The 15,852-nt window shown below is 44.5% G+C and overlaps 1 protein-coding gene across 2 annotated transcripts in view; it reads left to right on the top strand.

Moving 5' to 3' along the window:
- LOC121532070 (protein inscuteable homolog) overlaps positions 1–15,852 on the top strand; it is a 130,010-nt gene that overhangs the window by 74,707 nt on the left and 39,451 nt on the right. Inside the window, exon 3 of one of the 2 annotated variants that reach the window (XM_041837740.2) lies at positions 13,939–14,284. In XM_041837740.2, coding sequence (XP_041693674.1) covers positions 13,939–14,284 — 346 coding nt within the window. Of the gene's footprint in view, positions 1–13,935; positions 14,285–15,852 lie in introns of both variants that reach the window. The other variant, XM_041837739.2, reaches the window with a different exon arrangement.

Here is a 15,852-nt window from a genome sequence, read left to right as displayed (position 1 = left end):
GTGCCAGGACCGGCTGATAACCTAGCACACACTGAAAAGGCGTAAGGTTAGTTGAGGAGTGGCGAAGTGAGTTTTGGGCTATTTCTGCCCAGAGGACATATTCCGACCACTCCCCTTGCCGGTCCTGGCAATAGGACCTCAGAAACCTACCCACATCCTGGTTCACTCTCTCCACCTGCCCGTTACTCTCGGGGTGAAACCCTGAGGTAAGGCTAATCGAGACCCCTAGACGTTCCATAAACGCCCTCCAGACTCTAGAGGTGAACTGGGGACCCCGATCAGACACTATATCCTCAGGTACCCCGTAGTGCCGGAAGACGTGTGTAAACAGGGCGTCAGCAGTTTGTAGGGCTGTAGGGAGACCTGGCATAGGAATGAGACGGCAGGCCTTTGAAAACCGATCCACAACGACCAAGACAGTACAGCACTGATCCCAGCCTCGGACGCATCCACCTCAACTTGGAACGCCAAAGAGGGATCCGGATGTGCCAGCACCGGAGCCGAGGTAAACAGGTCCTTCAGATGCCCAAAAGCCCTGTCCGCCTCAGCCGACCTCTGCAGACGCACCGGACCCCCCTTTAGCAGGGAGGTAATGGGAACTGCTACCTGCCCAAAGCCCCGGATAAACCTCCGGTAGTAATTGGCAAAACCCAAGAACCACTGCACCTCCTTCACCGTGGAGGGAGTCAGCCAATTGCGCAGGGCTGAAACACGGTCATTCTCCATCTCCACCCCTGACGTGGACAACCGGTGTCCCAGGAAGGAGATGGACTCCTGGAAGAACAGACATTTCTCCGCCTTTGCATACAGGTCATGCTCCAACAGTCTACCAAGCACCCGACGAACCAGGGACACATGCTCTGCGCGGGTAGCGGAGTATATTAGAATGTCATCAAAATACACCACTACACCCTGTCCATGTAAATCCCGGAAAATCTCATCCACAAACGATTGGAAGACTGAAGGAGCATTCATTAACCCGTATGGCATGACGAGGTACTCATAGTGACCCGAGGTGGTACTGAATGCTGTCTTCCACTCATCTCCCTCCCTAATGCGCACCAGGTTGTACGCGCTCCTGAGATCCAATTTTGTGAAGAATCGCGCCCTGTGTAATGATTCCGTCATACTAGCAATCAGAGGGAGAGGATAGCTATATTTGATGGTGATCTGATTGAGACCACAGTAGTCAATACACGGGCGTAAACCCCCATCTTTCTTCTTCACAAAAAAGAAACTCGAGGACACAGGCGAAGTGGACGGCCGTATGTATCCCTGTCTCAGCGCAGCGCCTACTTGGAGCGCAGCGCCTACTTGGAGGTTTATCGCACAATCCCCCTGTCGATGGGGTGATAATTGAGTCGCCTTCTTTTTACAGAAGGCGAGAGCCAAATCGGCATATTCAGGTGGAATGTGCATGGTGGGAACTTGGTTCGGACTTTCCACCGTCGTGGCCCCTACGGAAACACCTACACACTGCCCGACACACTGATCAGACCATCCCTTGAGAGCCCTCTGTTGCCATGAAATGTTGGGGTCATGAGACGTCAACCAGGGAAGCCCCAACACCACGGGAAACGCAGGAGAGTCAATCAAATACAGCCGAATTATCTCCTCATGGCCCTCCTGCGTTTTCATCCTGAGCGGCGCCGTGACCTCCCTAATCAACCCAGACCCCAAAGGGCGACTATCTAGGGCATGGATAGGGAAGGGCACATCCACTGGAACTATAGGAATCCCTAACTTATGGGTGAAATGGCGATCGATAAAATTCCCAGCTGCGCCTGAATCGACTAGCGCCTTATGCTGGGAATGAGGAGAAACCTCGGGAAACACAACTTTAATACATATATGCGCAACAGGGAGCTCTGGGTGAGTTGGGTGCCTACTCACCTGGAATGACTCATCAGTGCGCAGCCTACTGCCTCGATTCCGAGGAGACCCTCCCCAGCACCGACCAGCAGTGTGTCCTCTACGGCCATAGTTGGTGCAGGGGACGGCCTCTCTCCTGGTCTCTCTCCTAGTACCAGCACCTCCGAGCTCCATCGGGGTCGGCTCGGAAGTGCTGGGGGATGGAATGGACGGCCCCGAGTCCGGACGTCCGCGGGTAGCCAACAGGGTGTCCAGGCGAATCGACATGTCCACCAGTTGATCGAAGTTTAGGTTGGTGTCCCTGCAGGCCAATTCCCGACGCACGTCCTCCCTCAGGCTACATCTGTAGTGGTCGATGAGGGCCCTCTCATTCCATCCCACATTGGCAGCCAGTGTCCGGAAGTCCAGTGCAAACTCCTGCGCGCTCCTCCTCCCCTGTCGAAGGTGGAATAGACGTTCACCCGCCGCCTTACCCTCTGGTGGATGATCGAATACTGCCCTGAAGCAGCGGGTGAACTCCGCATAGTTGACTGTAGCGGCGTCTATTCCCCCCCACTCGGCGTTGGCCTACTCCAGCGCCCTGCCGGACAGACAGGAGATGAGGGCGGACATGCTCTCGTATCCCGAGGGCGCCGGGTGGATGGTTGCCAGGTAGAGTTCCACCTGGAGCAGGAAACCCTGACACCTGGAAGCTGTGCCATCATAAGCCCTCGGGAGCGAGAGCCGAATCCCACTGGACCCCGGAGATGAAGCGATGGGCATAGCTGATGGTGGTGGTATCGTCGGAGGAGGTGTAGACCAACTTCTTCTTTCCCATCGCTCCACGGTTTTCACCACCTGTTCCATGGCGGTGCCGAGAGCCTGGATCATAGCTGCTTGTTGTTCTACGCGCTCTTCTATTGATCCAGCTGGCACCGCCGCTCCTGCTGACTCCATGTCTAAAGGGTGCGTTATTCTGTCACAGCGACGTGTATGCGGTAGGCGAAGTCAAGAGCAGGACACCGAGCTACTGGCAGAAACTTTACTGGATTCAGTGCAAAATACAAAGTACACTGGCAACCTCAAACAGCGAGGGAAATAACAAGACCCGCACACATGGGCAACTGCCGCAAAGACCAAAACAATAACGCACAATACACAATGAGAAACAGAGGGTTATAAAGGGAACACAATAAAACATAATGGGAAACAGGTGTAAACAATAAAGACCAAACAAGACAAACACTGAAACATCGATCGGCAGCAGCTAGTAGTCCGGGGACGACGAACGCCGAAGCCTGCCCGAGCAAGGAGGAGGAGCAGCCTCGGCTGAATCCGTGACATGTACGGTATTGTACCCTACTTTACTCTAATGTACTCTACTGTACTCTACTCTACTGAACTAAACTGTACTGTACTCTACTGAATTAAACTCTACTGTACTGTACTATACTCTACTGAATTAAATTTCTGTACTGTATCGTACTGTACTCTACTGTACTCTACTGAATAAAATGTGACTCTCCTGTACCATACTGTACTTTACTGTGCTCTACTGTACTAAACTGTGCCGTACTGTATTGTGTGTTCAAACTTGTGAAACATGACCTAGACATCTATCCTTTTTTTTCCAGATTTGGAGCTGGTCCGCATCGACCAAATGTGTACTTGTTTGGGGGGCATATATCATTAGAATAATACCCAGCATGCTTTGCAAGTGTTTGTTTTTACATTTAAAGATGCTGTTACCAGAGCGACTTACAGTCAGTGCATTCAACTAAGGTAGATAAACAACAACACATCACAGTCATAGAAAGAAAAAAATTATCTGTAACCGTTACTGAGAATGTTATTGTAGTTGATATGGTCTGTTGGTTTATTCTATAAATTGGAATACATTGAACATCATTGCTGACAGTTAGGAGCATATATTAAGATACTTTATTTTTACTTCATTGAGAATGTATGTGCTGTTGAAATTTGGCCATAGAATCAATAACCCGAAAAATACGTATTAAAATACGTATTTTCACCTTTCATTCAGCACCTACAAACACCACTGGGAATGACTGCTGTCCTTTATCTATAACTGTTAGTTCCTTTACACCACCGCAATTCATTGTGCAAAAAACAATTCTCCAATTTTCTTTTCTCTTCACCTCATTGTGCCAAGACATGCTCTGTGTGCAGAATCAGAATGATATAATATTACACTATTATTTGATTACGATCCTCTTTGTGTCTATCACAGTCATAAAGATTAGGAGTAACGCTCACAGTCAAGGCCTATTCTACAGTGAAACGGTCTATGAGAGACTATTCATTTTATGGCTTTGTGTGTCTTAAAAAATCAAATCAAATCAAATCAAATTGTGTTTGCCACATGCGCCGAATACAACAGGTGTAGACCTTACAGTGAAATGCTTACTTACAAGCCCTTAACCAACAATGCAGTTTTAAGAAAAATAAGTGTTAAATAAAAAATAAAAAAATTATTCAAGAGCAGCAGTAAAATAAAATAACAGTAGGTAGGCTATATACAGGGGGTACCGGTACAGAGTCAATGTGCGGGGGCACAGGTTAGTCGAGGTAATTGAGGTAATATGTACATGTGGGTAGAGTTAAAAGTGACTGTGCATAGATAATAAACAGAGAGTAGCAGCAGCGTAAAAGAGGTGGTGGTGTGGGGTGGGGTGGGGTGGGGTGGGGTTGGGGGGAAAATGCAAATAGTCCGGGTAGCCATGATTAGCTGTTCAGAAGTCTTATGGGTTTGGGGTAGGAGCTGTTAAGAAGCCTTTTCAACCTAGACTTGGCGCTCCGGTACCGCTTACCGTGCGGTAGCGGAGAGAACAGGCTATGACTAGGGTGGCTGGAGTCTTTGACAATTCTTAGGGTCTTCCTCTGACACCGCCTTGTATAGAGGTCCTGGATGGCAGGAAGCTTGGACCCAGTGATGTACTGGGCCGTACACACTACCCTCTGTAGTGCCTTGTGGTCGGAGGCCGAGCAGTTGCCATACCAGGCAGTGATGCAACCAGTCAGGATGCTGTTGATGGTGCAGCTGTAGAACTTATTGAGGATTTGAGGACCCATGCCAAATCTTTTCAGTCGCCTTAGGGGGAATAGGCTTTGTTGTGCCCTCTTCACGACTGTCTTGGTGTGTTTGGACCATGATAGTTTGTTGGTGATGTGGACAACAAGGAACTTGAAGCTCTCAACCTGTTCCACTACAGCCCCGTCGATGAGAATGGGGGCATGTTCAGTCCTCTTTTTTTCCCTGTAGTCCACAATCACCTCCTTTGTCTTGATCACGTTGAGGGAGAGGTTGTTATCCTGGCACCACACGGCCAGGTCTCTAACCTCCTCCACATAGGCTGTCTCATCATTGTCGTTGATAAGGCCTAACACTATTGCGTCGTCGGCAAATTTAATGATGGTGTTGGAGTTGTGCCTGGCCATGAAGTCATGGGTGAACAGGGAGTACAGGAGGGACTGAGCACGCACCCCTGAGGGGCCCCCGTGTTGAGGATCAGCGTGGCAGATGTGTTGTTATCTACCCCTACCACCTGGGGGCCGGCCCGTCAGGAAGTTCAGGATCTAGTTGCAGAGGGAGGTGTTTAGTCCCAGGGTCCTTAGCTTAGTGATGAGCTTTGAGTGCACTATGGTGTTGAACGCTGAGCTGTAGTCAATGAATAGCATTCTCACGTAGGTGTTCCTCTTGTCCAGGTGGGAAAGGGCAGTGTGGAGTGCAATAGAAATTCCATCATCTGTGGATCTGTTGGGGTGGTATGCAAATTGGTGTGGGTCTAGGGTTTTTTGGGATAATGGTGTTGATTTGAGCCATGACCAGCCTTTCAAAGCACTTCATGGCTACAGACGTGAGTGCTACGGGTTGGTAGTCATTTAGGCAGGTTATCTTAGTGTTCTTGGACACAGGAACTATGGTGGTCTGTTTGAGACATGTTGGAGTAAAGGTGGTCTAGAGTTTATTTTCCTCTGGTTGCACATTTAACATGCTGGTAGAAATTAGGCAGAACGGATTTAAGTTTCCCTGCATTAAAGTCCCTGGCCACTAGGAGCGCTGCCTCTGGATGAGCATTTTCCTGATTGCTTATGGCCTTAAACAGCTCATTGAGTGCAGTCTTAGTGCCAGCATCAGTTTGTGGTGGTAAATAGATAGCTACGAAAAATATAGATGAAAACTCTCTTGGTAAATAGTGTGGTCTACAGCTTATCATGAGATACTCTACCTCAGGCGAGCAAAACTTAGAGACTTCCATAATATTAGATTTCGTGCACCAGCTGTTGTTTACAAATATACACAGACCACCACCCCTTGTCTTATTGGAGTCAGCCGTTCTATCCTGCCGATGTAGCGTATATCCCGCCAGCTGTATGTTATCCATTTAATGTCCTGTTGGTAGGATATCCGTGATCGTAGGTCGTCCATTTTGTTTTCCAATGATTGTACGTTGACTAATAGGACTGATGGAAGTGGCAGATTACTCTCTTGCCGTCGGATCCTTACAAGACACCCCAACCTACGCCCACGATATCTCTGTCTCTTTCTCATGCGAATGACGGGGATTTGGGCCTTGCCGGGTGTCTGTAGAATATCCTTCGTGTCCGACTCGTTGAAGAAAAAATATTTGTCCAATACGAGGTGAGTAATCGCTGTCCTGATATCCAGAAGGTCTTTTTGGTCATAAGAGATGGTGGCAGAAACATTATGTACAGAATAAATTACAAATAACGCGAAAAAACACACATAATAGCACAATTGGTTAGGGGGCCATAAAACGGCAGCCATCTCCTCCGCCACCATTCTGTCAGGTGCTACTCTAATGTACAGTATGTTGTGATTGTGTTTTCAGACACAATGGACGTGTCCTTCACACATTAACATCAATTATATCGCAAATGGAACCAGGGAGGAATTATGGACATTATTTACTACCCACGATTTATTTGGGCCATATTAGCCGGTACTATGGTCTGTGGCATCATTCTCATAAGCTCATACAGGGTATTGACACACACACAAGCAGGCATGCTAACACACACACGTGTGGGTGCGCACACACGCACAGACAGGGCCGGTCCTAGCCTTTTGAGGGCCCTAAGCAAGTTTTCGGACTAATATTAAAAATATAAATGCATTCCAATTTAGCATTTAAGATTTTTATATTAGTACGAAAACTCGCACAGTAGCACTGATAATTCTCCATAAAATGCACATTTAAATTATTTAACCGTTAAACAATTTATTGTTTGTGAAGTAAGTATGGTGCCTTCAGAAAGTATTCATAATTCTTGACTTTTTCCACATTTTGTTGTGTTACAGCCTGAATTCAAAAATGGATTAAATATATATATTTCCCCCCATCTACACACAATACCCCATAATGACAAAGTGAAAACATGTTTTTAGAAATGTTTGCACATTTATTGAAAATGAAATACAGGAATATCAAGTATAAGTATTCACACCCCTGAGTCAATACATGTTAGAATCCCCATTGGCAGCGATTACATCTGTGAGTCTTTCTGGGTAAGTCTCTAAGAGCTTTGCACACATGGATTGTACAATATTTGCACATTATTCTTTTTTAAATTCTTCAAGCTCTGTCAAGTTCTTGCCATAGATTTTCAAGCCGATTTAAGTCAAAACTGTAACTAAGCCACTCAGGAACATTCAATGTTGTCTTGGTAAACAACTCCAGTGTACAGTATATTTGGCCTTGAGTTTTATGTTATTGTCCTGCTGAAATGTGAATTTGTCTCCCAGTGTCTGTTGGAAAGCCGACTGAACCAGGTTTTCCTCTAGGATTTTGCCTGTGCTTAGCTCTATTCCGTTTCTTTTTATCCAAAAAAAAACACCCTAGTCTTTGCCAACGACAGGCATAACAATAACATGATGCAGCCACCACCATGCTTGAAAATATGAAGAGTGGTACTCAGTGATGTGTTGTGTTGGATTTGCCTCAAATGTAATGCATTGTATTCAGGACATAAAGTTAATTTCTTTGCCAAATGTTTTGCAGTTTTACTTTAGTGCCTTATTGAACACAGGATGCATGTTTTGGAATATATTTATTCTATACAGGCTTCCTTCTTTTCACTCTGTCATTTAAGTTAGTATTGTGGAGTAACTACCCAATGTTGTTGATCCATCCTCAGTTTTGTCCTATCACATCCATTAAACTCTGTAACTGTTTTAAAGTCACCATTAGCCACATGGTGAAATCCCTGAGTGGTTTCCTTCCTCTCCGGCAACTGAGTTAGAAAGGATGCCTATATCTTTGTAGAGACTAGGTGTATTGATACACCATCCAAATTGTAATGAACAACTTCACCATTGCTCAAAGGGATATTCAATGTCTGCTTTTTTATTTTCCTCTACCAATAGGTGCCCTTCTTTGCGAGGCTTTGGAAAATCTCCCTGGTCTTTGTGGTTGCATCTGTTTTTCAAATTCACTGCACGACTGAGGGACCTTACAGATAATTGTATGTGTGGGGTACAGAGATGAGGTAGTCATTCAAAAATCATGTTAAAAACTATTATTGCACACAGAGTCCTTGCAACTTATTATGTGAGTTGTTAAGCACATCTTTACTCCTGAACGTATTTAGGCTTGCCATAACAAAGGGGTTGAATACTTATTTACTCAAGACATTTCAGCTTTTCATTTTTAATTAACTAAAAACATAATTCCAATTTGAAATGATGGGGTATTGTGTGTAGGCCAGTGACACAAAATCTCAATGTAATCCATTTTAAATTCAGGCTGTAACACAACAAAATGTGGAAAATGTCAAGGGGTGTGAATACTTTATGAAGGCACTGTAAATGCCCCAACACCCACCCACCCACCCACTACCCAATCCCACTAAAATACATCATGTCTCCATGTATCTCAGCCCACAGTTTTCCAGGCTCCGGAAGCCGGCTGACAACGGGGCCCCATCTCTCTGTCTCTGTATTTCTGTCACTGCGCCTCGAGTGTTTACACTCCAACCACTGTGTAAATGACTCTCCCTTGTCCCCCCAGACTCCAGAGGAGGAGAGGGACGCCTCATCTTCACAGTCCCCAGTCTGTGATAACACAGCCGCTGGCACGGCCGACCCCATCCCTGGCCTCCTATGTAAATATTTGTAATCTCCCGCAAACTGAAGTGGGCCTTTTCACTCCCTTTTGGAAAACAAACCTATTATTACTATGATTTGCTTCAGCGGAGGGAGTGTCATTGTACTGGAGGTTTTGTTTGTATACATTTATGTAATTCTGGAAACTCAAGTTTTTTTTATTCCAAAATGGTCTGGACTTGTACTGTGTCTGTGTGCCGCAATGGGTTTTTAAGCAAATCACAGACTGTGCATTTTTTGACTGAACCTTAGAATAACTTGCTTCAGATCACATGATGATAATCACAATATTGTAGCGGGAATTATATCTTCTTACTTATTTTATTTTTTACGGTGTCTGTGAGAAGGTGGCAATTATTTAAATGCAGATTTAAATACATCAGCTGGAAAATGTATTGCATGTGACACAATCACCAGCTTCTCTATTCCAATTCATTTTAGATTCAGTTATTTATTTCAAATGTTATGGTCATGGACGCTTTGCACATTTAGAGGACCTTTTATAGACAGAAAATCTTCCTCGTAGTATTTAATGAAAACAGCTATTTATGTCAGCAAACTTTATGCTGATCATTGCCAGCATAAGATGTAAACATAGCATGATATTGCAGTAGAAATCCAAATGTGGTCATTTTCCTGTTTTATTTTTATACACCATTGAGTCATGTTCACCTGGTAAAATGTTGCTAGGGCATCTCTGCAGGGCTTGTGAAACAAATGGTAGGCAATTAAATCCCCTGACCCTTCCAATCTCCCCATCACCCGTGACACATTACTAATTAACGTCCACTCTGTCGAGAGGGGGTCCAGGTGGGGTGCAGGAGTGCTGCCCGCCTGATTGCTGGGGTGACCTGGTGGGTTGCAGTTTTCAGCAACCATGGCTGTGTCGTGTCTCTGCAGCATGAAGGTGGGTGTACCATCAAACCATTAGAATGTGGACACACACACACACACAGCTCTCCGGGGCTAATTGGCTAGGGACACTATCGTCATCAACAGCTCTATATGGCCTTCAAAGGGAAAAAAATATTTTTCACTTTTGTATGTCCGAGAGACAAGGTGCAGCCGAGGAAAAAAGGCCCAGCTCTTGAGTTGAGAGAGTGAGAGCTGCTCCTCTTTTCAAGAGCTGGGCCTATTTTCGTCATGTCTCTCCGAATGGATGAAATCAATCACATGATACCCTTTGAGAGTGTGACCTTTGACCTTGAGAGTAGCACCCCTCTTCATTAGGAAGAAAATGAGAGCAGTTCTCCTCTCCAGAGTGAGTGGGTTTGTGGGATAGATATTTGAACCAGTGAACCTCATCATTGTGCATGATGTCGGAAATCTCTGCCTACAGCTTACCATAACGCATCCCCACGTCACCGCACTGAGGAGAAGAGTGGCAGGGCGGAGGACGATGTCGATTCTTGAAGTGCAAGAGTAGAGTTAGGATTTTATTTGGTTTTATGTGTGTTTGTGTGTGAGAGAGAGAAAAAGAGAGAAACATTTAGAAAAAGGGAGAATGCCTACACTTGAATTTCCAACAAAGTTGCCATTCTGTAGTGATAATGAAAACATGACACTTGTGTATAGTTGAGTATAGTTATTTTAACCATTAACTCAATCAAACTGTAGATAGTCTAATAGCTATGTTTAAAAAGGGGATATATTCAGTTGTGTCTTTGGATGATGACTAATTTCAGTCTGCCTCAGACAATAGTTTGGTGAAATTAGATACCACACCACTGCGGACCTCATAAGACAAATGGATGATTTTCTTTAGTAAACAGACACACTCAATACTGAATGATATTGAAAATACTGTCGATTGGAATACGTGCCTTCTCAATGGCACGACAATGTTTACCCAGGTCTGTGTTAAAAGCTGAAACTCGATACGTGCGGAAAGACAGAAGAAAGGCAATGTGTGTTCCTATGGGTCAATAAAATTTATGACCAGACAATAGACATACATTATCATCATCCATCATCACCATGGTCCTACAGCGATTCAACTCTAAATTTGTCTCAAAGGCAGGCTTTGACTATTCAAATTCGACTTTTGTTTGTTTAAAGTTCGCACCCAATGAGATTGGGGTATTATTAGAGATATTTGTCAACACAAGATGCAGAGATTTGGGTTGCAAAGCTACCGGTAGTTTACCAAAGTTACAGAATCTTCAGTAATTTTGGTAATTAAAATAAAATTAGGCTATTTTCTCTTGAACCATATGGTCTATCTATTAGAAACTCACGGACAATATGGACATAGATCTAAAAAAAATACTATCTGAATACATTTTTTAAACGTTATTCACATATAAATTATTAAAGCATCTAATCAACTATGGCAGGGGTGTCAAACTCATTCCATGGAGGGCCGAGTGTCTGTGGGTTTTTGTTTTTTCCTTTCAATTAAGACCTAGACAACCAGGTGAGGGGAGTTCCTTACTAATTAGTGACCTTAATTTGTCAGTCAAGTACAAGGGTGGAGCGAAAACCCGCAGACACTCGGCCCTCCGTGGAATGACTTTGACGCGTGAACTATGGCATTATATATTACACCCAACATTTCGACTTGGTCTTTTTCAAGGCCACCCTTTTAACATAAAAAACAGAAGGGCAAAGCTGTAAAACATTATCCTAAATACAAACCATGTGATAAGGCCACAGCGGGCCAGAGATAATTACACACTTGTAAAAATCTGAAGTACCCAAAAGGGCCACTATAGATGTGTTGTGATAGATTACATAAAATCCTTGAAAGATACATACGTTTAGAAAGTTTCCAGTAATATACCCTCCCTTTGCAACCCTAATCCGGATGCAATATCCAGTTTTACTCATTGACTCAGTATTTACCATGAATGCCAGATAGACTGAGTTTAGTGAAGAACAGCATTTCCTAAACTCAGTCCTGGGGACCCCAAGGGGTGCACGTTTTGGTTTTTGCCCTAGCACTAGCCAGCTGATTCAATGAACTCATCATCAAGCTGAGGACTGAGTTTGGGAAAGCTTGGCATAGAATATAGATTGGTGACCCTCCACCCCCTTGTTTACTCAAATCAGAGGAGGGTGTTGTAGCGATCCAGCTCTCAGCCTCCTTAACGCTGGGTTGATTTCACTCATCCAGTAAGCCCACGTTCATTAGGTTCAATAAGCCTGAAGAGAAAGAACCCACTGGGCACAGACGTCAATTCAACGTCTATTCCACATTGGTTCAACGTAATTTCATTGATTCAACCAGTGTGTGCCCAGTGGGAAGTGCTTGGTCTGTTCGACCCAGTGGATAATGCAGTCTCTCCACCGAGGTGAAATGATAGGTTTGACTAACGAGTCCTAACACCACCAGTTATTGGTGGGTAATTGACCTCGCTCCCACATTATTGATTCTGAGATTTGAAAATTGGGCTGCTCTTGGGAATAGCAACTAAAGGCTAGTGCAGCATTGATGAGATCTCATTTCATGGGCAATCAGACTAGATGTTTTGTATGGATATGTAAAAATCAACTTGGTCTCACAAGAAACATAAATATTGTCTGTTTCCGATTTGTAACAGCCTTTTTTTTTTACAGTAAATTAGTGTGATGGAAAGGTTAGGTGTAGGCATGCTAGCGAGTGGTTAAGGTTCTGGTTAGGCTAAAGTTTTGAAAACAAAAACACACCTAGATTTGAACCGTCTCGGCCTCTACCTGTGTGAGGATATCCAAGTAAGCTTGTTTCATTGGAGTAGCAATATTGGGACATGTTACAAATATGTGATACTATCTCTGTCATGACTACCCAAAGTACATGTGCATGCTCTAAACCAGTGGTCACCAACCGGTGGATAAAGCCCATTTTTTTGTATTCGTTTAGCATTCTAACTCCAGACACATGAAATGGTTCGAAATAGGAACATTTTGTTTTCCCGGCGCTAGGGCTGCTGAATCAAGTGCACCATTTCATGTGTCTTGAGGTAGAATGTCACCTACCGCTGGCCAATCAGATAGCTCTGATCACGTGTCTGCACAGTTTCCTCGAGCCATAGACTGTAAAAAGAAGCCTCGAACGCACAGCAAAGTTGATACTGTGAGATTTCAAAACCATGACTAGAGAGAGACTCAACGAATACAGCAAAGAGCTGCTGTTTTTATGTGTATGTTCATGTTTAAGTTCTTACTCAGCACTTTCAACACTTTGTTCAACATCTTTATAAGCCATAAAATGTGCGTTCTCCAGACTTCCACACGCTACAACCAGCACTGCAGCTGCAATGAAGGAGTATAGCAAAGTGTTCCGATAAGCTTGCGTTGTTATTGTTCGTGGCTTGTGGCTTTTTTTAATATCGAGGAATATTTCACTTTCTCTGGTCATAGGAGTAACAACATGAATTGATACATGAGGCAGAAATAACGCAGTGCGACCTGAGTTTTGTCATCAGCTGGAAGACCGTGTCCCCTTTTCTCAGTGGAGGGAAGGAGGGTGGAGGGACGGTGAGTCGGGTGAGAGGCAGCCTCACTGCTGCTCCCTCCCTCCCATCAGACTGACCATTAGCTGCAGGCCATCAGTCCAGTAAAAAAAAAAGGCAATTATTATGCTCACTTAGCTGTGCTCCACAAGTAATACAACAAATGATCTATTACCAGTGTGATCATATACCTACATTTTATAAATATAATTTCAAAATGGTCTGAGAAGAACAACATTGGCAGGGCAATTCAAGCATAGCCAATATGCAGGGATAATGTATTGGGCCTATAGCCTACTGCACAAACCTACAGAACAGTTTTTAATTGGTTAATGTTGCATAGGCTTACATTTTTTAAGTCATGTTTAAAAAAATCTGAGCGGTAGATCTCGGCTTGCATTTTGACTCAGAAAGTGATCTTGACTTAGAAAAGGTTGGTGACCACTGCTCTAAACTCATCTTACCTGTGTGTGTGTACCTGTATGTGTGTGTGTGTGCATGTAGCAGGATGCACTCGCTTCAGGTGGACTCGGTGCAGCGCTGGATGGAGGACCTGCGTCACATGACGGAGGTGGAGTGCATGTGCGTGCTGCAGGCCAAGACCATCGGCGTGGAGGAGGATGCCCAGGGCGAACTCATCGTGGCCACAGGGGACCACGTGGCCCGCGACAACCTGCAGACGCTGCTACGGCGGGCGCTGGTGGTCAGCACTGAGCTGGGCAAGATGTTCCAGCGGCTGGAGAAGGGCCGCTGGCAGCGGGTTCACAGCACGGCCGTCCGGGCAAACTGCCACGTGCGCTCGCTGGTGCACGAGTATAGCGCCGCCCGCAACACCCCCGCAGAGATGCAGAAGGTGAGGATGGAGGAGGGGTGGACTGGGCTGGTTGGGCAAGAGGAGGATGGAGAGGTGGTCTAGGGTGAAGGTTTCGTATTGGAGCACTGCCCATTGGGCACAAACGTCAATTCAACCTCTTTTCCATGTTGGTTCAATGTAATTTAATTGAAATGACGAGGAAACAACATTGATTCAACCAGTGTGTGCCCAGTGGATGGCCTTCTTCTGGGGGGATGAGAAACTGCTTTTTTAAAAGGAGTTTAGCTACTTCCCTCACTCACTTGTTTAACACCAAATGAGTGCTATTGAATCATAACTACAGTTGAAGTCGGAAGTTTTCATACACCTTAGCCAAATACATTTTAACTCAGTTTTTCTGACATTTCATCCTAGTACAAATTCCCTGTCTTAGGTCAGTTAGGATCACCACTTTATTTTAAGAATGTGAAATGTCAGAATAATAGTAGAGAGAAGGATTTATTTCAGCTTTTATTTATTGAATCACATTCCCAGTGGGTCAGAAGTTGACATACACTAAATTAGTATTTGGTAGCATTGCCTTTAAATTGTTTAACTTGGGTCAAACGTTTCGGGTAGCCTTCCACAAGCTTCCCACAATAAGTTGGGTGAATTTTGGCCCATTCCTCCTGACAGAGCTGGTGTAACGGAGTCAGGTTTGTAGGTCTCCTTGCTCGCACACGCTTTTTCAGTTCTGTCCACAAATTTTCTATAGGATTGAGGTCAGGGCTTTGTGATGGCCACTCCAATACCTTGACTTAGTTGTCCTTAAGCCATTTTACCACAACTTTGGAAGTATGCTTGGGGTCATTGTCCATTTGGAAGACCCATTTGCGACCAAGCTTTAACTTCCTGACTGATGTCTTGAAATGTTGCTTCAATATATCCACATAATTTTCCTTCCTCATGATGCCATCTATTTTGTGAAGTGCACTAGTCCCTCCTGCAGCAAAGCACCCCCACAGCATGATGCTGCCACCCCTGTGCTTCACGGTTGGGATGGTGTTCTTTGGCTTGCAAGCAACCCCCTTTTTCCTCCAAACATAACGATGGTCATTATGGCCAAACAGTTCTATTTTTGTTTCATCAGACCAGAGCACATTTCTCCAAAAAGTACGATCTTTGTCCCCATGTGCAGTTCAAACCGTAGTCTGGTTTTTTTCTGCCGGTTTTGGAGTAGTGGCTTCTTCCTTGCTGAGTGGCCTTTCAGGTTATGTCGATGTAGGAATCGTTTTACTGTGGATATACAGTGAAAAAGTATTCAGAAAAAGTATTTAGTCAGCCACTAATTGTGCAAGTTCTCCCACTTAAAAATATGATTTTCATCATAGGTACACGTCAACTATGACAGACAAAAATAGATTTTTTTCTCTCCAGAAAATCCCATTGTAGGAATTTTAATGAATTTATTTGCAAATTATGGTGGAAAATAAGTATTTGGTCAATAACAAAAGTTTCTCAATACTTTGTTATATACCCTTTGTCGGCAATGACACAGGTCAAACGTTTTCTGTAATTCTTCACAAGGTTTTCACACACTGTTGCTGGTATTTTGGCCAATTCCTCCA

This window comes from Coregonus clupeaformis, chromosome 19 (assembly GCF_020615455.1).
Source record: "Coregonus clupeaformis isolate EN_2021a chromosome 19, ASM2061545v1, whole genome shotgun sequence".
Lineage (NCBI taxonomy): Eukaryota > Metazoa > Chordata > Actinopteri > Salmoniformes > Salmonidae > Coregonus > Coregonus clupeaformis.
The sequence above is the reverse complement of the archived record's forward strand: the minus strand, read 5'-3'. Positions and strand labels throughout refer to the sequence as shown.